This window comes from Rhagoletis pomonella, unplaced genomic scaffold (assembly GCF_013731165.1).
Source record: "Rhagoletis pomonella isolate Grant_MI unplaced genomic scaffold, Rhpom_1.0 Rhpom_scaffold_00007, whole genome shotgun sequence".
Classification (NCBI taxonomy): Eukaryota; Metazoa; Arthropoda; class Insecta; order Diptera; family Tephritidae; genus Rhagoletis; species Rhagoletis pomonella.
Genome location: NW_023458561.1, coordinates 10162886 through 10187825, shown reverse-complemented (window position 1 = coordinate 10187825; position 24940 = coordinate 10162886). Strand labels below are relative to the sequence as shown.

At 39.1% G+C, this 24940-nt stretch overlaps 2 protein-coding genes across 2 annotated transcripts in view; one reads left to right on the top strand and one right to left on the bottom strand.

Moving 5' to 3' along the window:
* The window catches only part of LOC118743592, a 166675-nt gene that overhangs the window by 79994 nt on the left and 61741 nt on the right, over positions 1–24940 (bottom strand). The gene's annotated exons all lie outside the window — the stretch shown is intronic.
* LOC118743590 lies at positions 12299–14550 on the top strand. The gene is made up of 3 exons (XM_036476354.1): positions 12299–12548; positions 12608–14382; positions 14450–14550. Exons 2-3 carry the CDS (start codon positions 12828–12830, stop codon positions 14548–14550), a joined length of 1656 nt encoding a protein of 551 aa, XP_036332247.1. The 5' UTR covers positions 12299–12548; positions 12608–12827.

Here is a 24940-nt window from a genome sequence, read left to right as displayed (position 1 = left end):
CCACCAAATAAAACACAATGATTTGTGTATTAAGTGGAACAGACCCACACACACACACGGCTATCTAGAAGGCGGGCAACTTGTCGTGCAGGGTGTCGGAGATTATTCGGCGGGTGATTGTTCGGTGACGGGAGTGCTACTAGTGACTGCAAGATTGTGGCGAAGGGTGAACGCGGCCCTTTTTAACTACGACGGTGACAGCGGTACTGGGCGACGATGGTTGACGTTCGCAGTGGCGATTACCGTACTCGTGACGGGTAGTAGCGGCGGCCTGGGGCGACGATAATGGCGGCGGCCCCAGTGATGAAGACAGTAGCAGCGGGCCCTGATGGTGGCAACGGTGACAGCGGCCCTGGTTGGTGATAGTTAGCTTCGCAGTCCTCGGTGATGATGGCGGGCGGCCCACGGTTGTAGGTTCGGCCTTGGGGCGGCAGTGGTAATAGCGGCCCGGTGATGAGAGCAGCGGTACGGGCCCTAGCGGTGATGATGATTATTGCGGCGGCCCTGGATGACAGTGAGTACAATCATAGTTGCCAACTTAGTGCTTTAAGCACTAGATTTAGTGCTTTTTGGAAATTAAAACGCCTCAAAAAAATTATTTAGTGCCTAGTGCCTTTTTAGTGCTTTTTTTTCTGAACTAAAATTACTTCGAGATAGTTAAAACCTGATATAATTTGAAATATTGTGGCAGCACTGAATTTACAAGAATCTACAAATTTAAATGGACTAAAATACAACCATGACTGATAAAAAGCTGAAGTGGCAAACCCACCTTGTTAAATTCTATTCGCGTTGAAAATGCTAGTACGCAAGTAGGTTAAGTATTCCTTTTTTCTTTTCTAATTATTTGTACGAATTTTGTTTTTTTTTACCACTGTATAACAGTATAACATATCGTTTCTTGGTGCTGAATCCAAATCTGGCCTCACAATTGCTCTAGCACTAGAATTTTGAGATATCCTAACCTCAAAGTGCCAAAAACACGGTTTTTAGCGATATTTGAGGTTATATAATGAAAACATCAAATTATTTGCTCATTTCTAATTAGGGCATCATTTTCGTTTGATGCGATTCGATTTGTTCTTTCTCGAGATATACCAGTTTCAATGTGCAGTATTTCGGTATTATGTTATGAAAAAATCCCTTGATTAAAAAAAATTTGGTGCTTTTAGTGTGGTAAAACGCTTTTTTCCGAGTTTTTGGTGCTTTTTGAAAATCAAAATATGGCAACACTGGTACAAATATCCGTCCTCGGTAAAGCTTGCGGGCGGTCCTCGGTAGCGATCTCGGCCTTAGGGCGACAGCGGTACTGGCGGTCCAGATTGGCGACCTACGGACAACTGATCATTAGTGCGGTCCCCCAGGGCATGGAAAGGTTGCCCAGTCCCCCTGTATGTATTCGTGGCATGCGAGAAAAAAGTTATTTTTTTGCAGTGACGTCATTTTTTCGGCGCCATGTGAATAAAACGGAATGAAACCTGTGTGTGAATGAAAGAACCGATAAAAAAATGACGTCATCAACCATTATTATTTTTCTCAAATGCAATTACAAATACACGGTTGCCGTGCTGGGTGATCTTGTTAATTGGTTCATGGGTCTAGCCCATAATGGTTTTGGAGTGTTGCCTGAGGGGTATTCCCCCCCTTGCAGCCCTCTTCAACCAATCAGTCTTCCTCCGAGGAGGAAAGCCAAGAGCGCCCCAAATAGGCCCGAAGCCCAGGATGCGCTCCGTGCTTCACTACGGACAACTGAAAGCTGAAGCACAACACCGGCGAACGGCAAATTTTTCGTCGCGAATGTTCGCCGAAATAATTAAAACACACTGATTTATACAGCGTTGCCAACTTTTGATTTTCAAAAAGCACCAACAACTTGGAAAAAAAGCGTTTTAACAAACTAAAAACACCAAATGGTTTTTAATCAATGGATGCTCTTTTCATAACATCGTGCCCCAAGTAGAAATGAGCAAACAAATTCATGTTTTCATTATATAACCTCAAATATCGCCAAAAACCGTGATTTTGGCACTTTGAGGTTAGGATATCTCAAAATTCTAGTGCTAGAGTAATTGTGCGGCCAGATTTGGATTCAGCACCAAGAAACGATGTGTTTTACTCAGGTGGTACAAAAATAAAAATTTTTACAAATAATTAGAAAAGAAAAAAAGAAATACTTAACTTACTCGCATATCTACTAGCATTTTCAACGCGAATAGAATTGAACAAGGTGGGTTTGCAAGTTCAGCTTTTTATCAATCATGGCTGTATTTAAGTGCATCTAAATTTGTACATTTTTGTAAATTCAGTTCTGCCACAGCTTTAAATATTTAAAAATTATTTCAGGTTTTAACTATATCGGAGTAATTTTAGTTCAGAAAAAAAGCACTAAAGAGGCACCAGGCACTAAATCATTTTTTTTTGGCGTTTTAATTTTCAAAAAGCACTAAATCTAGTGCTTAAAGCACCAAGTTGGCAACTATGGATTTATATGAGAACGCGCACAATCAAAGCAAACGACGATCGCCGCGGTCAACGGCAACGCCAAAAAAAGGCCATGATGACCATACTTTAAAAGTTATCGAAATTTTTGTTTAAAAGTAAAATAATATACCTTATATTTTTCTATCAGAGATTAATCTAGTAAAACGTAAAAGCTCAGTTAGTCCAAACTTAACTTAAGTTAACTTACCGTAAGAAATCATCAATGGTTATTCAACACGTCAACTTAAGCCAAGAGCGGAAATATTTTGTTTTTGTATTTCTTTTTTCAGCTGTTTAACAGTTCGCTGGCTAAAATGCCATATCAAAAAAATTTATGCAAACAAAAATGTTTGCTTTCATTTATTTTTAAGAAATACAAAAACGAGAGTCTGGCAAGCCTGATTCTCTCACCGCTCTCAATTTCCGTAAGGCCGTAACTTGAGAACCTAAAATCTACAGGTTCTTAAGTTTCTTACGGTAAGTTAAGTTTTAACTAACCGCCAACACAGTTTCTCATATAACAGGTTAGCCAAAATATTAAATTAAGTTAAGTTACGGAAATTAAATCTAGACTAACTGAGCTTTAAGTTTACTAGTAGTTATATTTAAAGATTATTTCTATATTTTAAACTTCTTCTTGCTGGTATTTTCCCTCTTCGATGTAAAAGCTTCCTTCTTGAAACATGGTCACCTTATCAGCTGACAGCATTCGAACCGCTCTATTTGTGTTTCAGTAAGCGAATTAGCTGGGCGAAAGTTGGTCGTCGGCATCGCTCTGCTGGGCGAAATTTGCCGTTCGCCGGGTATTGTGTTTCAAGCATGATGTTGGTTGAGTGCATGCTGGCAGCTTTAGCTCTGGTTTGGTATGAGCTGTTTGAGAAGTGAGTGGGTTTATTCCGGGTTATGTGTTTTGCGTAGCGAATTTCTTCCATATGTTGGTGCGCATGATTATCCAAGGTGGCGTTTGCGAAATTTGTATGTGCTTACCATGCCAGCTTCGTGTATGCGTATGTATGCATGTATGTATGTACATAGGGGTGCTTTTAGTCTCGTTGGTATGTTAGTTTGTCTGTGCGTCTACCAGTATGTATGTACGCATGTTTATATATTTGTACTTAAGTGCAGTTGTAGGGCGTATGCTAGGGTGATGTCGAGTATGTTATTGTAGCGTAGGCGAAGCTACGTTACAATCTTACATAGCTAATAAAATTAGAAAATACCTACATTTCTGAACCTTTAGTGCTATTTTCCATTTCTGTGTTTTACAAAATTTGCTATCGGATGTAAACAAACAACAGCTGTTATTTCAAATTGACTTCTTGCACATTTCTGCCCGGAAAAAAGTCCGGGCTTTTTCGGGCACGAAGAAGAAGACATGTACGATCCAAAAGCGGAAGGTATTTGTTCTCTATTACCCAATTTTCTAGCGTGGGGAACGCTTTCTGGGCTTTTATGGGCACCCGCGGGTACCCTTGTGGAACAAACTTAATATTAACGCAATATATTCATTTCAGATCAGGGGGATAACTGCAAAAAAATTAATTTTAGGTATGACTTGGTCTCATCGTGTTCAGCGACCGCGGAAACATATATTTACCCTATAAGCGCGTCAATTTTCCACAAAATATACCCTTGTTATCTCCTTGTACACGCTCTAAAATATTAGTAGCCAAAAATTGTACAAAACGGAGACTCGCATCGGGTTAATATTTGAATTTCGCAACCAGACATGGTCAGGTGAGATTTTACAAGTATTCGAAAGTTTTTAGCCATCAACCTCAAAAAAATAACGACATTGGGAAAAATTGGGCCAGTCTAATGTAATATATGCATAAGTCAGTATGACCGATCGTAATCAAATTTGGCACACCTCCTGCAGATATCCGAAGTACGCTCATAGGCTAAAAATAATTTTCAAGGTGCGTGGCACCCGTACACAAAATTTAAATTTTCATAATGCAAACATATCTCAGAAAGTATTTTTTAGAGAACACTGAAATTTGGTATGCAATTAATTCAGTTCTCATGGACAAAAATTCGCCTAATTGAAAAAAGGGACGTGACAGCTTCCATACACACTGAATTTTCTATACTTCATGCACGGGCCTAAATTTCCAGGCACGGCCCGGCACGAGGGCAAAATCAACTTTCAAAAACACGCACGAGCCCGCACGTTAAGAATTTTAGTAGGTACTTCATATCTCTGGAAGTTTTTTGTGGCAGAGAACTGGAACTTATCGGAAAAATGGGCCGTATGGGAAATAGGGGCATAACACCTCCCATAAAAATTCTAATACTGTGTATCTCTGAAATTGTTTTTGGTACGGTACAGGAACTTGGTATGGAGATATATGAAACTAATTCCGTATTCATGTCGAAAAATGGGCGTTATTGAAAAATACGCCGTGGCATATCTCATAAATACAAAATTTTTCATGCGGCTTATCTGTAGAAGTGTTTATAGTAGATTACTGGAACTTCGTTATACAAAATCAATTAACTACTCGTGAAGAAATATGAGAAGGGGCGTGCCATCCCCACGCAAACTAAATTTTTGATTCTTTGTATATCCGGAAGTATTTGAGTTAGAGTACTGCAGCTTTGTGGGGAAATATATGAAATACATCCTCAATATATGGACAATAGTGGACTGACACTTTCATAATGCATATATTGTGAAAGGTTCCATGGTCTCTCCCATAAAAGTGGAATTTTCATACTGAAAATCTGTGGAAGTATTTTTAATTTAACATTTAACAAATTTTGGAGATGATGGAAGAGGGGCGTGGCAACTCCGATATGACCTAAAATTCTCAAGACGCATAACTATGAAAGAATTTAACAATGATTAATTTATGTAAAGTTGGTAATATTATATCCCGGTCGGTGCATCTCCCGGAAATATACACATTCACGAGCCGGAGTTCTGGAACCATTTTTAGCTTAGGGGGATTGGTATTTTTCATATTATCAAAACAAGGTTTTGGTTCATATGTACGTGCGAAACGGAAAATCACACTGAAGATGGCACATCGCTGAAATCGGTTTATCTCTAAACCAAATTTGACAAGGGATGGCAGAAATTCGTTCCAAAATATATCATATAAACCATGAAAAAGCTTCTCATAAAATCCATTTGCCGTTCCGGAGCGGCGTAAAACTGTATGTCGATAGATGCCTGACGGACCTTTGTAACGCGGTCTTGCATACGTAGGTAGACAGACATACATATGTATGTATCGTCGCTTCAAATGCAAAAAACGTAACGAACAATTTTTGGACTTATGATTGGACGTTAGTTACGGCTTTTTGCATTTCAGGTGACGATATGTACTCACTTACATATGTATGTACTAGGGATGCCAAAATGTGGGGAAAATAGTGATTCCGGGATTTCGGGATATTTTTTCGGTAATCCCGGGATTCCGGGGTTTATCTGAAAGCATTTAAACATACCACGAAATAAAACTATTTAAAATTTACGATAAACTGTAAAACTCGCATATTTATTAAATCAGACAAATATAAAATAATACATTTTTATACCCGAGCGCGTTTGTGCACAAAGGTATTATAACTTTGTTCGCATAGAGGTTGTTTGTAACAGCCAAAACGAATTGAGATAGATATAGACAAAAGTATATATAAATGCTCAGAATAAAAAAAGAAATCAATTAAGTCATGTCTGTCCGTCTGTCTATTTGTCTGTCCGTGTACACGATAACTCGAGAAAAAATTGAGATATGTCTACGAAATTTGGTAGGTAAGTTTCCCTTTATCCAAGGTAGGTTGGGATTGAATAGGGGTGACATCGGACAATAACCACGCCCACCTCCCATATAACGGTATTTTCGAAATATGCAAATACTACGATATTTCCGTAAATACGCGATTCATATTGTTGAAAGTTGGTACGCGAAGTAGAATTTTGGCATAAAATAAGACAGTTAACCCGGTTACCGAGATACACATATATAGGCGTAAGTGGGAGATTCCACACCCATTTTCTTAAAAATTTCCCTAAGTAGCATTTTCTTCTGAGAGGTGATTGTATATATCGATTTTGAGCAAATTAGCTGAAATAGTTATTAATTTATCGCAGTTTCCGTATTTCTGTAAATGACCGTTATATGGACAGTGGGCGTTGTCCTTGTCTGATTTCAAAAAGTTTTGAAAATAGTGAGGTCCTAGGCAAGACTCGTACCGGGTTTGGTGAAGAGGCTACTGAGATCATATGCGGACGGGGTCACGCACATTTTCCAAAATTTCATAATAATACCTGATGAAGATCTTGCAGCAGCAATGAGCTTAGCCGACGACGCTTTAAAGGAATTTGAAGAAATGCGACAAGATGCAGAAAAAACGTTCATTTGCTTTTCGAACACGTGGAAGAAGTGTGCACCAACCTAGGTACAGAAATCAAAGTACCGCGATACAGAAGTCGCCAAAAGAATGTGAAAACCGGAGACGCCGAGGCATACTATCGCATTGCTTTTTACATTCCCTTCCTTGATACATACAGTGACGAACAAAAGTATTGGCACAGTGAATTTTTTGCCATATATGCTAAGTTTTTTACTCTAATTTATTTTCGATAATTTTTTATAAAAATATAGTTCATTTTACACCAGAAAACGTAATAATAAAATCTCTAAACTTTGTGCAAAACTCAGGAAAAGTTTTTAAATTTGCACACTAATTTGCAACTTTTTATTCAGATTTAAAAAAAAAATTCAAAGTGTGCAGTTTTATAGCCTATTCAAATTTAATATAACAAAGTGCAAGTTTAAAGTTGCTAGAAAATCGCATTGATTTTTGGTATTTTTTTCACGCAAGTTCTTCTATACAAAGTAATTCGACAATTATTTTTTGTATGGAGAAAAGAAGCAACACCTTCCACTTAAAATGTACGTAAGAGCAACAAAGTATTGAAAGCGGAGTCTTCCATTTAATCTTGCCTGAACTTGTTACATACATAACATGCTCATTTAATCATCTTACATTCCTTTAAATCTTCTTTAAAAAAGGTTCAGGCTGCAATTTAAAAGTACAGTTTCAAGTTAGTTGCAGCCAAGACGGCATTTTACAAAAGTCATACTTCAAAATTCATAAACAAGTTGTTACTATCATTTCGATATTTAAACATTTTTGGGGATCCCGGGATTTGCTCGCATTTTCGGGACCTCACAAAAACCGGGACTCTGAGATCCGAGGATTGGCATCCCTAGTATGTACATGTGATCTCAAAAGTATTTTCAAATACATATTTTTGTTTGAATACTTATCGTAAAGCTATTTGGAATTTTGTATTTATATACATATTATTTTATCATCTATGGAAGAGTCTAATTGGTTTTTTAATGCGGTTTTTGCGTAGATATAACAACACGCCAATATTTTTGTAAATATTTAAAAAATATATTGAACTTTGGAACTCACAGCGCACAGACAAGTATTTATGGCATATCAAAACTGCCCAAGTCCACAGAAGAATTTTTCCAGATTTTTCATGCCGCATACACTGACCGAACAAATAAATACTTTAAACCAAAGCTATGTACCTAATTAATGTCGATAGGATTATAAAAACGTGTTTAATATTAAAGATTTATTCAAAGGTGGCAAAGTCCTACCGCAAGTGTAAATCAAAATTGCTTAAAAGTACGTTCCCACGGTCCGTAATTCGCTCTTTCATTTTTAATTGGCTCTCTCATTCGTAATTGGCGCCCCAATTATCCAATTACTTAATTGGCTATGCAAAATTTTGAGAGCGAATTACCTCATTTTAGGTGATTCAGATCCAATTACCATGCGAATTACGAACAAATCGCTGCCGTTTCTAATTTTAATGGAAAATTTATCCAGCTCAGCTGCCAGAGCAAGAGATAACAGAAAAAATAAAATCAAATAAAAGGGGGAGAATGAAGGAAAAGGATAGAAAAAATCGATGAACGGTCAAATCGAATAAGGAAGGTGCCGTATAAACGGGTTAATTCGCCAAGGTAATTCATAAGCGAACAAAGTTATTGACAGTGCTCGTGGGAACTTAGTTTAAGTCCATTCCAGCAAATCGTATTGCACTTTGCTACTCCTTAATGTGACATATTCCACCATAAGACAATTTGAGAAGTTATGGTTCAAAACTAAGTCCATATCTTCTTATTTGGCGCTGTTACCCACGCCAATTGGAAATGCCAAGTCCTTCTTCACATGGTTTTACCTTCGAAGTGGGCCCTCCCTCTTTCTTTCTCTGCTACCACCAGCAGGTTCCGAGTTGAATACTTTCAGAGCTGGAGCTTCGGTGTCCATTCGAACGACATGGCCAATCCAGCGGAGCCGCTGCATTTTAATTCGCTGCATAATGTCAAGCTCATACAGCTCATCGTTCCATCTTCTGCGGTACTCGTGGTAGCCTATTAATAAAGGCCCGTAAATCTTCCGCAAAATCTTTCTATCTGTCATTGTCTATGCTTCTGCGCCATATACCAGCACGTGCATTATGAGGGACTTATAAGAGTGTGGTTTTCGTACGTCGAGAGAAGAATTTACTCCTCAATTGCCTAATAAACTTAAAAGTAGCACTTGTTGGCAGGGGCGATTCTGCGTTGGATTTCGATGCTGACATTATTATCGGAGTTAATGCTGGTTCCCAAGTAAACGAATTTCTCTACTTTCTCGAAATTATAACTGTCAACAGTGACGTGAGCGCCAATGCGATGACTGTTTTTTTGATAACAAGAGATACTTTGGCACCCACGTCACTGTTTACAGTTAAAATTTCGAGGAACTGGAAAATTTCGTTTACTTGGGAACCAGCATTAATAATAACAATAATAGGTTGGCGCTTACACATATGTTGGTGTTTGGCCGAGCTTCTCCTCTGATTTATGGCGTGCGGCTCGATTTTGTCACACAAAGCGGAGGGACCTACAGTTTTACGCCGACTCCAAACGGCGATTGTATATTTATGAGGAGCTGTTTATCATGGCAGAAATACACTCGGAGGTTTGCCATTGCCTGCCGAGGGACGACCGCTGTTAAGAAAAAACCTTTTTTCTATATTTTTTCCGATGTTGCTTTGACCAGGGCTTGAACCCAGGCGCAGCGGAGTGGAAGCGCCCACTGCTTACTACTAGACCACAGGGGCCGAACCAGCATTAACACCAATAATAATGTCAGCATGAAATCCAACGCAGAATCACTCTTGCCAGCAACTGCTACTTTGGACTGAGTAGGAAATTCAGGACACTCTATAAGTCACTCATCATGCCCGTGCCTATATATAGCGCAGAAGCATGGACAATGACAACATCCGCTAAGGCGGCTCTTGGAGTATTCAAGAGAAAGATTTTGCCGAAGATTTACTTGCCTTTACGCGTTGACGACGGCGAGTACCGCAGACGATGGAATGATGAGCTCTAAGAGCTTTACAACCACATGGACATAGTGCAGCGAATTAAAATACAGCGGCTGTGCTGGCTTGGCCATGTCGTTTGAATGGAGTGTTCAACTCGGTGGTAGCCAATCGCTTCGCTTCTTTAACCAACTTGGAAAAGGCAGAACAGACTTCGTGGTCGTCGGCATACGCCAGAAATTGCACGCTCTTGTAAAAAATTTTTTCTGAGCGGTTCAGTTCTGCTTCTCTTATTATCTTCTCCAACATCAGGTTAAAGAAATCACACGTAAGGGAGTCGCTCTGTCTGAAACCCCGTTTGGTAGCAAACGGCTCGGAGAGGTATTTCCCAATTCTAACGGAGCTGGTGGTATTGCTTAACGTAATTTTACACAGCCGTATCAATTTCGCGGGGATGCCAAATTCAGACATGGCGGCGTATAGTCAACTCCCTTTAGTGCTGTCGAAAGCGGCTTATTGTGAATACCTGGCCTCTGGTGGATTTTCCAGGTCCATAGCCACTTTAATAAGGCCCAATCAGTGCGTTGACGGTGAGCTTCAGTCGTTCACACAACACGCTAGTTACGATCTTGTAATCTATGTTTAGAAGCTTGATCCCGCGGTATTCGGCACCAATGCGTTCATCCGGTCATATTATGCATAAGAGTCGATGCATGCGCCTGTCAACTCCTCGCCGCCGTACTTGAATTGCTCACTTGGCAGGGTCAGCTTCAGCAGCTTTGTTATCTTTCAGGCCCGCTATTGCTATTCGTACCTCGTTATAGTCAGGTGGCGGAACATCAACTCTGTCACCATCGACTGGGGGCTCAGGTTCTTCTTGTCCACAGCATTCAGTGCTGCAACTGTTATCTAAGTGCATACGGTTTGTTTCAAAAAACTGCTTTATTTTAAATTGTTTTTACTTTTTTCTTAGCAAATTGCAAAATTTCCTAGCGGGAAATGTACTTATCTAACTATAAGTTAACTTGAAGTTGATTAGGAAGGAACTAAGGGTCACTATTATCTGTATATTTTCATTGAAGAACGCTAACTATATTTCTATAGTGATGGCCGCGAAATAATCAAGGGTGAATTAGATGTAGTCAAGTGGGGTGTGTACATATTGTAAACTGTAGGTGGTACCATAATTGAACTCCGTTAGGCATAACTTCCAAATGATAATATAAAATTTCTATCTTCCTTTTATTTGTCCTAAATTCGAAAAAGTATTTGTGCAGTGCAAAAAGAAAGTGCATTCAAATTAAAAATTGTACAAGGATTTTTAAATAGAAACCTGTTTAAAGAAAACAATCTCCCGACTAAGTCTGCTTTACTTTTCAAGTTAGCTGTTTGTAGCTAACTACAAATTATATATTTTATAGAAATCCCACAAAAAACTAACTACAAGTTGGTTATTTTTTATCAATTGAAAATTTTTTCCTGCAGTGGTATACAATCATTGCATACATCCATATGTACATTTTGGAAGTCAGCCTATTTTTCGATTGGATGTAAATATGACTGTTATGTGAATTGGTGTATTTCGGCACTGTATTCACATTGTTGGCTTCAGTTATTGATAGTTACTATAAATATATGTACATACATACATATAAGTATGTAACTACTTATGTATATACAGCAGAACCTAGGGAGAAAATTTAAGAACAGCTTAAATATCAATACATTAATTTTTGGGAAAATTCATCCATCGAGATGGTAATCTTTTTTCATAGGAGACAAATTTTGATTATCGATTAATTTGCATTTTGCATATAATTGAATCCGGCTCATACCTTTCATGAACATCTGAAAATTTTACTTTAACAGATGACTGCATTTGAAACAATTTATATATTGACAGCATACATAGATAGAGGAGATACATATATAATTACAGTATATTTTGCTTTGCTGCCTTTGTGCTTAAGTGCCCATTTAAGATACCTACCCCAAAATGCGCATCAGCGGCATTATTTTTAACATTTATAAGGAAACTGCTCCGATACTTGCATTCAACATACCTGCACATTAGCGATACCTGCCTTAAAAATTTGCAACTGTTATCAATTATCAAAGAAAGTATTACGTTTACCTGCACTGGCTCTACACTTACCCTAATTTTACAAGCTATTATTTATTTTGCTCATCTCGCAGAACAACGAAAACGGCAATTATTTTATGTAGTTATATAGATACCTAGATACCATTCGGAAAAAAATTCTCTTGCAGTAATTTCTACGTGGTAAGTGCTCCTCCATTATTTGGTTTCATAGGGATTCAAATACCTTCCTCATTAAAGTAGTAAAGAAAATTCGCTTAAGTGCTTTTTTCGGTTAAGCGCACAAGTTTTTCGTGCAAAGAAGGATGGGCAGCTAAGCAAAATATACTGTATATAAATTATATCTGTTACGTCGCCTCGACTCAACTTTATTCAACGCCTCCGAATTTTAACGACGACGGCTTCGAGCTTTGCCAACGTCATAACTCTCGCTCATCTGCTGTCATCGCGCTGTCACTGAGCTCTCCCGCTTTGACTTCAATTTCCTTCCTTTTCAACGTGGGTTTCTAGCCGAGCAGAAGTAAATCTTATACATAATAAAATTTTACATAAATTTATCGCAAAATATATTTGTAACCGAATGCCTTGCTTTATGCAAAGCCAAACACAAGTGTGAGTAGCAATCAAATACCATACAACTTTGTAAATTTCGTTACTTAAATAAATTGCAGATTTTAGCGCTTATTCGTACAAACATATACGTGTCGCTGAAAATATTGTTTTATTGGCATTCGCTTTTACATTTCTAAAATACTTTGGCGAAGACCATCTGCTCAGAAGCACGTTGCAAGTTTGATAAACCAGAGAATCTCCGAAAATCCGGAATTACTAATTATTGCAATTGAGCGCCTAACACGAGACACGTGTTCCGAATTAACCTCAAACCCTCTAATGAGTGTCCGTGAAGCAGGCGAAACATCTTCTGGCTCATCAAAGGTCACCAGCATGCACTCTGCTGGTGTGGCTACCGAAGTAGCTACTTCCACTTCTGCCACCGTTACGGGTGCAATAATTGGCATACCCGCTTCTACTGGTGACACGGTATTCGCTACTGGGAGCGCGCCGACTGAAGCATTCGCGCCACCACTTGCCCCCACAACGACGGTTGGATTTATAGCTAATGGAACAAAGGGTGCTATTTTCGCATCGACTCCTCGTCAGACTGAGGATGGCCTGGGAACGATCGTTACCTCGCCTCTTCGCACCCGCTCGGGGATCTTACGTACTGAGAAGCCACGCAAGCGTGCACGCACATTACGCACAACTGCGCCAACAATCGCTCCGATTGGTGAAGAGAGACCACAGGTAACTTGGTGCCCAATGACGTACCCCTCAGCAACACGTGGAGTTGGTGGTTTAAATCCATTGCCGGATATTCATGTAGAATTGGATGGACTTAATATACATAACCGTAACATTTCACAACACGTGCCCTTTAATATAAATGCATCATCGAGCCTTGCATCTGCTCCATATAGTATTGCAACAAACAACGCTAGATTTTCATTGGGTTTAGCTGGGGTTGGCGACGACGCTGCGTATATGAGGGCTCAATATTCTTGGGCAGGTGGAGTCGGTGGTCTTAGTTCCTCCACGCATAATAGCGCTTACTTACCGGGTATAGGTCGACATAATACGGGAGGTACTTTTTCAAACGCAGACTTGAATAGGAACGTGGGGGCGTTTAATAGCACGGCATCCGTGATGTCTGCTTACGTCAACAACTTTGCAAGTCCTACTAATGCGTCACAAAATCCTCTGACACGCTCGTCCTTTGCAGATATAACTCTGTCGTCCTCACAGGTTGCTACGCGCCAAGTAATGTTGAAGGACCTACCGTTTTTTTCTGGTAATCCTGAAGAGTGGCCCGTCTTTATCACGAATTTTGAACAGTCTACGGAAAGATGTGGTTTCACTGACCAGGAAAACCTTATACGTTTGCAAAAGTGCCTCAAGGGCCCGGCACTCGAAGCCGTGCGGGGAAAATTGATGATGCCTAGTACGGTATCGCTTGCCATCGAAACGTTGCGGATGCTTTACGGGCGACCTGATGTTATACATCATACCTTGCAACGGAAATTGAGACAGCATCCGATTGTGAAAATGGAAAAGATGGATACTTTAATAAACTTTGCTCTGGCGGTGCAGAATTACCGCGCGACAATGCAAGCGATTGGGCTCAGCGATTATTTGAACGATCCGATGTTGATAAACAAGCTCTTGACAAAATTGCCATGTGATCTAAAATTAGATTGGGGTAGATTTAGGATGACGCGCTTAAGAGTGGACCTGATGGTATTCGACGAATGGCTATTTAGCTTAGCAACGTGTGCTAGCCAAGTAACTCCGCTAGGCTATGCCCCTACTCAAGCCGAACTGAAAAGTAGCCACAGACGTAGTGGGGAGAGATTAATGGTACACGAGGTCGTCGATAAGGAAAAGCAAGGTAGCTGTCCAAAGTGTGAAGAAGAGCATCACCTTTCAAATTGTAGTGCCTTTCGCCTGCTAAGCAGAGATGCACGATGGCGATTTGTCCGTGATTCCAAACTATGCATTTGTTGTTTCAAGCGACACTTCGTACGCCGATGTAACTCGAGAAAGCTGTGTGGTATAGACGGTTGAAAAATGCCTCACAACCCGCTATTACTTGGATCAACGCAAACTAAAGGCACCATTTCAGAAGCTAAAGAGGATGTTAAGAATACGGCGGTAATGTTCCATGGGAAGAATACGCAAGCTTTATTTCGATACGTTCCGGTAACACTCTATAACAAAGAAAATTCGATCAATGTGCATGCGTTTATAGATGAAGGGTCTGCTTGCACTCTAGTCGAAAATGAATTGGCAGATGAACTCGGTCTCGAAGGGCCGGCAGAAGAGCTATGTTTGCAGTGGACGGGTGACATTTTGCAGAGTGAAGCTGACTCCAAATCTTTATCCATCGATATTTCGGCCCAAAGGCAATGCGCCAAGAAATTTTCCCTACATAGAGTGCGCACCGTTTCAAACTTGAATTTACCTTTGCAAACGCTTGAAAGTGCTACGCTTAATTCGCATAAACATCTTAGCAATCTCCCAATTTCTCCGTACAAAGCAGTACGAGCACGAATTCTCATAGGACTGGACAATTTAAAGTTGGGGGTGCCCAGTGAAATTCGAGAGGGCAAAGGAGATGAATTGGTGGCAGCAAAATGTAAACTAGGCTGGTCGGTGTATGGGCGGAAAGACGAAATAACCAATTCCTATCCTCGCGTGATGCATGTATGTCATACTGACGATCACCTTGAGGAACTCGTAAAGGCTCATTTCTCGCTGGAGGCCATAGGGACTCGCGCTTTCAAACCTTTGCTGTCAAAGGATGATGAACGCTGCCAACGCATAATGAATTCGAAGACGCGATATCTTTCAGTTGAGAAGCGATGGGAAACAGGTCTGCTTTGGAAACACGATCGCATCGAGCTGCCCGATTCCTTGCCAATGGCTCACCGTAGGTTTCGCTGTTTGGAGGCTAAAATGTCACGCGATCCGGATCAGAAATCCTTTCTCACCAATACCATTAGAGATTATGAGCAGAAAGACTACATAAGGAAGGTGAAGCCGGAAGAAAACTTAGCAAGCGGTAAGTCATGGTATATTCCTATGTTTACGGTTACGAACATAAACAAAAATAAGAGGCGAATAGTTTGGGATGCCGCGGCTGCGTTACGTTTTCAAGATGAGCATCCTGCCGCAGTACAGGCGGTACTGGAGAACACGTTTGTGGATGACTGGCTGCAGAGCATATCTTCAGTAGATGAAATGATACGTCTAGCCACCACAGTGAGGGATATCCATGCAGATGGAAGATTTGAGATGCGCAATTGGATATCCAATTCTAAAGATGTGGTGTTCGCCTTAACCGGGAAATCGAACCAGCGCGTTAAACACATCGAACAAGCAGATGCAAAGCACGAGAAGGTTCTTGGCATGTGGTGGTGCCCTAATACTGATGTTTTATCATTTTTTAAAAGCTTTCCAAAGGAAGTCTTTGACGATGGTATAATTCCAACAAAGCGACAGATATTGCGTGTGATAATGGGCGTGTTTGATCCTTTGGGCCTTCTTGGTTTCTTTATGATCTACGCGAAAATCCTCATGCAGGAGGTATGGCGTTCCGGCGTTCTTTGGGATGAACCAGTACGTCAAGAAGAAAAAGATAAATGGTTGCGTTGGGTTCGTTATCTACCAAATATTCCAGATATTCGTATTCCACGTTGTTTGTCGTTGATGAGCTGTGCAGAGGAATTGCAGATACACACCTTCGTGGATCCTAGCGTCGATGCGTATGCTGCTGTAGTGTATTTGCGAGCGAAGAGTGATTCGACAATTACGTGCAGTCTGATTGCGTAGACAACGTCGCCGACGATGGTACAAAGTGGGCAAGGGATCCAGAATTTTATTGCACAAGTCGTTGGTTTACGGACCATCATTTTTATCGGATACCGAAGAGAAATGGCCTAGAGCGAATCTTGACAGCAAACTCGCGACAGAACTAATATGTCATGTAGAGCTGCAACCAACATTACAGTCATCGCTGACGGCTATAATTCCTAGTTCGTCGCGTTTCCGTACCTGGGAGAAGCTGCGGGGCACCCAAAGCTCTATACTTCGTTTTCTTCGCAATATTTCACGAAAGGCAAATATATCGGACAATTTACAGAACTTAATCAAGGCGGCCGATGCAGAAGCGGCCGAGCTTGCTATTATTCGGCACTGCCAAGAAGAAATATTTGTAAAAGAGATAAGGCGTCTAAGGGTGAAATAGTTAAACGCGAAAGCATACTCTACAAGTGTTCGCCGTATATAGACGAGATGGGGGTACTTAGAGTACGGGGCAGAATAGACATGGCCGAGGATGTCGCATTTGAGGTCAGACGACCCATAATATTACCACGCAACAGTCGAGTAACTCATCTTATCACCGACTTTTACCACCGCCAATTCCACCATCACCACAACGAGATAGTAGTTAACGAAATGAGACAGCGCTATTTTGTTCCAGGTCTAAGAGCATTGGTTGGAGCCACGGCGAAATCATGTCAATGGTGCCGAAATCGTCGCGCCATTCCGCGTCCCCCAGAGATGGGTCATCTGCCGAAAGAGAGATTTGCGATATTTGCAAGGCCTTTTACAAACACGGGCATTGACTTCTTCGGGCCTTTCGAAATAGCAGTAGGCAGACGTCGTGAAAAACGCTGGGGTGTTCTCTTCACGTGCCTGACGATTTGGGCAGTGCATATTGAGCTCTCCCCTTCGCTTTCAACTGATTCGTTTCTTCTGACTCTTAAGCAATTCATGGCACGTCGTGGTGTTCCAAAGTGTATATGGTCTGATAATGGGACAAATTTCCGTGGGGCTAGTCGCGTTCTTCAAGAAGAAATTCAACGGTTATCATGTGGAGAGGTGGAACGCCACCACCCGAAAATCAAATGGAATTTTATACCCCCCGCTGCACCTCACATGGGAGGGTCATGGGAGCGAATGGTTAGGTCGGTCAAATCAATATTGATGGACATTCTAGAAAAGGGTAATCTGCGAGAGGAAGCACTTCGAGCGACTTTAGCTGACGTGGAACATATTTTAAACTCCCGTCCCCTAACTTATGTGCCTCTGGACACTCCGGAAATGGATGCTTTAACACCTAACCATTTTCTTTTAGGCAGCCCAAGTGGTATTCGCGACAGCGACGAAACCAGGGGAAATGGTCCTACACTTACCAAAATCTCAAATCAGATTGCGGATCAGTTCTGGAAACGTTGGATCCGCGAGTACTTACCCTGCTTAACAAGGCGCGGTAAATGGTTCGAAAGGTCTCCTGACCCTATAGGGCTCGACGATGTCGTTATTATTGTAGACGACAATTGCAAAACGAAATACATGGATGTATATCTGGGCAAAGATGGAGAGGTGCGGAGTGCAGTCGTGAAAACAACCGACGGATTAGTTACACGGCCGACCATAAAATTAGCTAAGCTCGACGTCAAGGAGAAAACCTCGTAAGACGAAGCTTTACGAAGTTTACGGAAGGGGGGATGTTACGTCGCCTCGACTCAACTTTATTCAACGCCTCCGAATTTTAACGACGACGGCTTCGAGCTTTGCCAACGTCATAACTCTCGCTCATCTGCTGTCATCGCGCTGCCACTGAGCTCTCCCGCTTTGACTTCAATTTCCTTCCTTTTCAACGTGGGTTTCTAGCCGAGTAGAAGTAAATCTTATACATAATAAAATTTTACATAAATTTATCGCAAAATATATTTGTAACCGAATGCCTTGCTTTATGCAAAGTCAAACACAAGTGTGAGTAGCAATCAAATACCATACAACTTTGTAAATTTCGTTACTTAAATAAATTACAGATTTTAGCGCTTATTCGTACAAACATATACGTGTCGCTGAAAATATTGTTTTATTGGCATTCGCTTTTACAATATCTAAACAATCAGAGGTATGGAAGATATACCAATCTAAGTGATTTTCACTGCTGTGTGATCGGTATGTAAACCGGTAACACAATTTAATGGGTTTAGCTTCCTACATAAAAGAGATATATCGCAAAAACTGGTATCTGAACAATCAGTGATATAAGAGGTAAACCATATACAGCATAGATTTTCACAATTTTCTCAGTAGACTTTGTATTATTATTTATAAAATAGCTTAAGAAATTTATCGATTTTAGCTGTGCAAATAAAGGAGATTTACAGTTAAACCCCATATCCGAACAATCAGTTGTATGGAGGCAATAAATAGGTTATAGCGACCGAATCTTTTTTAATTTAACTGTAAACTTTCTGTTGATAATGAGTGAAAAAAGTGCGGAATTTAATTTTTCTAGCTGCATAAATGGAGAAGTTATAACGAAAATTCTCATATCTGAACAATCAGTTGTATGGAGGCTATAGGTTATAGCGACCAAATCTTCACCATTTTCACGTATTCTTTTGATAATGGGTGGAAATAGGGCGAAATTTCATGTTCCCAGCTGCATAAATGGAGGAGTTATAACGAAAATTCTCATATCTGAACAATCAGTTGTATGGGAGATAAATAGATAGTGGTCCGATTCTTCCGGTTCCGACAAATCATTAATACATTGTAAAAATACACTTACCTACCAAATTTCATCCGAATATCTCGAAAACTGAGAGACTAGATTGCATACAAACAGACGGACAGACATACAGACGGACAGACGGACTTGGCTACATCGATTCAGCTCGACGTTCTGGTCATTTAAGTATACCTTTTAATGGGTCTATCTCTTCTTATTCTGGTACTTACAAACATCGGACCAAAGTTATAATACCATTTCATGCTCATGAGAGGTATAATAATGCTCATCGGTCCAACTCCGGCTACGCAGTCGACAGTTTTGTTGTGTCCAACTTTTTTTGGCGTTAACAGCCATCGGCAGCACTTAAAAAAAATAATGCTCATCAGTCCAACTCCGGCCACGCAGTCGACAGTTTTGTTGCATCCATCTTCTATCCACCTTGGCGGCTTTTGGCCGCGTTTATAAAGATAACCTTAATCAGTCCAACTCCGCCATCTTTTCATGTTGAGCATAATTTATTTTGAAAAATAAAATTAGGCTGCGACGACAAATCTCATTTTGTCATTGCGGTCTTATTTCGTAAAAAGAATGTAGACCGCCGCTGAAATAAGAAGACGTAATTCTATCCACCATTGAATCCGTCTTGGCTGGATTTTAACGGTTTATTGCGCAAACTTTATGGCAGAAAAGTGTGAGACTCAGTATTGCAGACACTTTGAAATGCATTTTCTCGTTTCGTTAAGGTGATATCACAGCGCACGGCAGTGCGCGCGAGTGACGAAAGCAGCCACAGTAGCATGCTGAAATGACTCGCTTGTATATACACGAGATTTGGAAGTTTTTACCCAGATGTCCAATCGACATGATATCGTTGGAAAGGTTTTTGCAGAGTGTGTCCAGAAAATGTATTCAAGCTTCATCAACGATTAACCGTATTCTTAAAAACTAGGCTAAAGTGATGCGAAACAAAAAATGTGTTTTTGCTATTCCCGGTTTAAGGGGGCATGTGGGTACATCCAACATATTTAGTGTTATTCTATAGGCCAATACCTTTCAACCGATATCTTATATATTAAGTTCCGGCTACTAGTTGGAAAGATATAGAGGTAAACGTGTTTTGGTTCGTGTCTCCACTACGAGATGCTTTGGTATGTATGTGGCGTCTGTACGCACCTTAATTTAATTTTTTTCAAACTTTCAGGAATTAAAGTACCAAAAAAAAAATAGGAAGGTTTTGTTCCAGGATGTTTTGATTCATATGCCTTTGTGGGCGTGGCTGCTGCCTGAAATTCGAAATAATGCAATTTTTTTAACTACCACTGAACCGCACTACTCAGTCCAAGTAAATGGTTTGAATATCAGTAGAAGGGCCTTAAAACAAGATATCTAACGCTGTCTTTTGTGTTTATGAAGTATAAATATGTCATAACGTTATCGCCTGAAAACTAAAAATCGGGTTGCTGAAAATATAGATTTCGGGAATTTTCTCCAAAACTGGTCAGTCGATTTTATTCTAGGTTTCCTCAAGTCTAGCCCAAAGCCTTAGTTTTCATTTCAAATTGAAAAAATTTCGCTCCAAAAAGGGTCAAATGGTTAAAAATTAACATATTCGTCTAATTTGGTTACTTTAAGATATAAAAAGAACATACCCAATTCCTTGAAAAAAGTGCCCATTCCCCGATTGCCACTTAAACCGAATTCCCTGCAAATCGGGGAATTTCACGCGAGTTGGCAAGTTGAAGGATGCAGCTGTGCTAATCACTTCGTACATGGCTTGGAAACCACAATTTGTGTGTACTTTAGAGTTTGTTTCAGTCACATGCCGAAATTTTAAAATTTTCCCAATTTTAATTGTGGGTATGCACATAGTATTTAACTATGCTACGTGGGATTATCACCCGCACTTAACCCACCTGGGAAGATGCATACAATATTACCTACATTTGTAAATAAATATGTATGTATGAATGCATTTAGTTCACCCAATGTGCCGCTACTACTTACATACATATCGTCATTTAAAGTACAAAACCGCGTATTGTCATTCTGCAAAACCACGCAACTGACATTGGCTACGAAAAATTGGATTTGCTCACACAAACTCTTGGCTTAATCCTTATCCATTCGTCCTGAAATATACCAGCTAGAAATGCGATTGCTTTATTAAAAAGAGAACCATTTTGAAATATGAATGTTTTTACTCTCTAGAAAATAATTTATGCAACCTAACATATGCGGTTTTGCATTATCTTGATACGCGGTTTTGCATTTTGTTGATACGCGGTTTTGTACTTTAAACGACGATATGTAGATATAAATTGCCACTGATCAAAACTACTTGAGAAAAAAGCATCAGTTTAATAGCACACGTGCAACACCGTACACGTGATAGAAGTAAAACTTCTTAAAAAACACATGTGTGCGCCTCACACCCGGTAGAAATCTTAATAAAATTAAACAATCCAAAGTTGGTAACAAGTTGATAAATTTTATCATTTTTCATAATTTTTTTTTTTCGAATACAAAGGATATGATCATTATTTTTCGCTTTATTTCGTATTTGAAAAATTATATGCTTCAATGGACACATCGATTTGAACACATCATTTAGATTTAGATAACATTTTTAGCACTTTATTTAAGAAAAATAAGACATTTAGATTATTGTTTGTATTGTCGTCGATTTTAAATTTGCTACCCAAAAATAATTGATATCAAATAAAACACCTCTTTGAGGTAAAATTTTCGAGTGACGAAAGCTGAACTAGAATCACAAAATTTATGATATCAGTTTCGTGATGAAAATTATACGCATTTTTTAACTGCCTTGCAAACGTACGGAAAATCTTTTTTTATTTATTTGGAACGTTGCGAAATTCCGTCTACTGCTAGAAACACAAAATAAAAAACAGAACTTTTGCAACGATCCGTATGAATAAAAAAGATTTTCCGTTTCCAAGGCAGATAAAAAATGCGTATAATTTTCGTCACGAAATTGATATCATAAATTTTGTGTTTCTAGTTCAGCTTTCGTCAATCGAAAATTTTACCTCAAAGAGGTGTTTTATTTTGTATATACTCTTATGTTTGTACAATAGGTTTATATTTTTGACTGTTAAATATCAAGTGATTCATACCTATGTACATACATACAAGAATGTGATAAAAATATAATCAAACAAAGTACAAATGACATTTATGTACACAAATCACCGAATCACTTTCACGTTTGCATATTGTTCAACTTTGAATATACTTAAAGCCATACGTAAGTATATGCATACATGCGTATGTAGGTATATCATTTATAAACGCATGTACACACATAAATACTTATGTATGCATCTACATATATATGTATATATAATTTATAAAGTTATATAAAATAGAAATAGTTTATGTAAATAGATGATCGCCATTGACGATTTGAAATAAAACAGATTATAAAAGTCTAATGACCCAACGATAGAATGTAAATGAACTTTCAGTGCAGCCTTATAATTTTGCACCATAAATCTACTTTCTGATAAGGGAGAGGCTCATGCATTGTGGAATGTGCCTGGTCTGTTATGATATGTTAATACTAAATGTGTACATATAAAAATTACTGCGTTCAATTACACAGGCCAACAAAAATGAAAAAAAATGTTGGTGCGACAAATGTTAAAGCTATTTTTGAAAGAATTTTTTGTGCTGATTACGAATCCGTAAGTACAAAGGATCCAACACGTACAGGTTTTGAGAAAATCGAGGTCAAAGTGTCAAAAAATCGGGCTTTTGCAATATTTGAGAAGCTCTAGCAAAGAGTAAAAAGGTGATAGAACCTTCCACTTAGGCTTAGATTAAAGCAAGAACCCTCGACTACTATCTTTGAAAATACCATTCCTGCACATTGAATTTATGGTCACTTATAGTCATTTATTGAGCAGTAAAATTTGACTTTTGGCGAAGTTTGAGTCCCTGCCGCAATTAAACAAAAGGTGATAGAACCTTCCACTTAAGCTTAAATTAAGGCTTGAACTTTCGACTACAATCCCTAATAATACCATCTCTTCGTCTTGACCCTAAGATCACTTATAGTCGTTTATTGAACAGCAGAAACTGATTTTGGCAGCATTTTTTTTTTTCAATAGCACAATTTGCCAGCACTTTTTTTATTGTTCAACAAATGACTATAAATGAACATTAAGTAAAGGTGCAGGGATGGTATTTTCAGGGGCAGTAGCCTAGGGTTCTAGCTTTAAGTTAAGCCTAAGTGGAAGGTTCTACCACATTTTTACTTTTTGCTCGAGCTTCTCAAATATTGAAAAAACCCGATTTTTTGACATTTTGACCACGATTTTCTCAAAATCTGTACGTGATGGAATCTTTATAATTACGGATTCGTAATCAGCTCAAAAAAGTCTATCAAAAACAGATTTAACATTTGCCGCACCAAAATCAGTGTTGCCCTGTGTTATTTGTATACCCGAGCGCACTTGTGCACAAGGGTATATTAATTTTGTTCACATAACGGTTGTTTGTAACAGCCAAAACGGATCGAAATAGATATAGACAAATGTATACATATATGCTCGGAATGAATAGAGAAATCGATTAAGCCATGTCTCTCTGTCCGTCCGTCTGTCCGTCTGTCCGTCCGTCCGTGTACACGATAACTCGAGCAAAAATTGAGATATCTCAACGAAATTTGGTATGAAGGTTTCTGTTAATCCAAGGTAGGTTGGTATTGAAAATGGGCGAAATCGGACAGTAACCACGCCCACTTCCCATATAACGGTAATTTCCAGAAATACGAAAACTGCGATATTTTAGTAACTACTGAAGATAATTCACTTAAAATGGATATTTGTAATAATTTTCAGACGAGAAATAAGAATATTATAAATTTTTGGAAAATGGGCGTAGCCACGCCCACTTATGGTTACATGTGTATATCTTGGTAACCGCTGCACAGATTTCTTCCAAACTTGGCCTTCATACAGCATACTAAATAGCCGAAAATTTAAAAAATCGGACAATAACCACGCCCACATCCCATATAACGGTAATTTTCGGAAATACTAAAACTGCGATATTTTAGTAACTACTGAAGATTATTCACTCAAAATTGACATTTACAACAATTTTTAGACGAAAAATAAGAATATTATAAATTTTTGGAAAATGGGCGTAGCCACGCCCACTTATGGTTACATGTGTATATCTTGGTAACCGCTGCACCAATTTCTTCCAACCTTGGCACAGTTGTTGGCCTTGATACAGCATACTAAATAGCCGAAAATTTAAAAAATAGGACAATAACTACGCCCCCATCCCATATAACGGTAATTTTCGGAAATACGAAAACTGCGATATTTTAGTAACTACTGAAGGTTATTCACTCAAAATTGATATTTACAACAATTTTTAGACGAAAAATAAGAATATAATGAATTTTTGAAAAATGGGCGTAGCCACGCCCACTTATGGTTACATGTGTATATCTTGGTAACCGCTGTACCAATTTCTTCCAAACTTGGCACAGTTGTTGGCCTTGGTACAGCATACTAAATGGGCGAAAATTTAAAAAATCGGAAAATAACCACGCCCACATCCCATATAACGGTAATTTGGAGAAATATGAAATCTTCGATAAATCAGTAAATATTAAAGCTAATTTATTTAAAATTGATTGATGATGACTTATATAGGAACTACATCCGGTCACAATCGCTAACGCTTCACTCCTGATTTTCTCGGAATTTTGCATTTTTCTCATTATTTTATTTTATGTGACCTGAAAATATTTTTCACTATAAGAAAATATTAAATTTGATTTCATTTGGGTTAACGAAAACGACAACTGTGAAAAAATACCAACCAATACATTCAAACAAATTGTCAAATAAGCATATTTACATTTTTT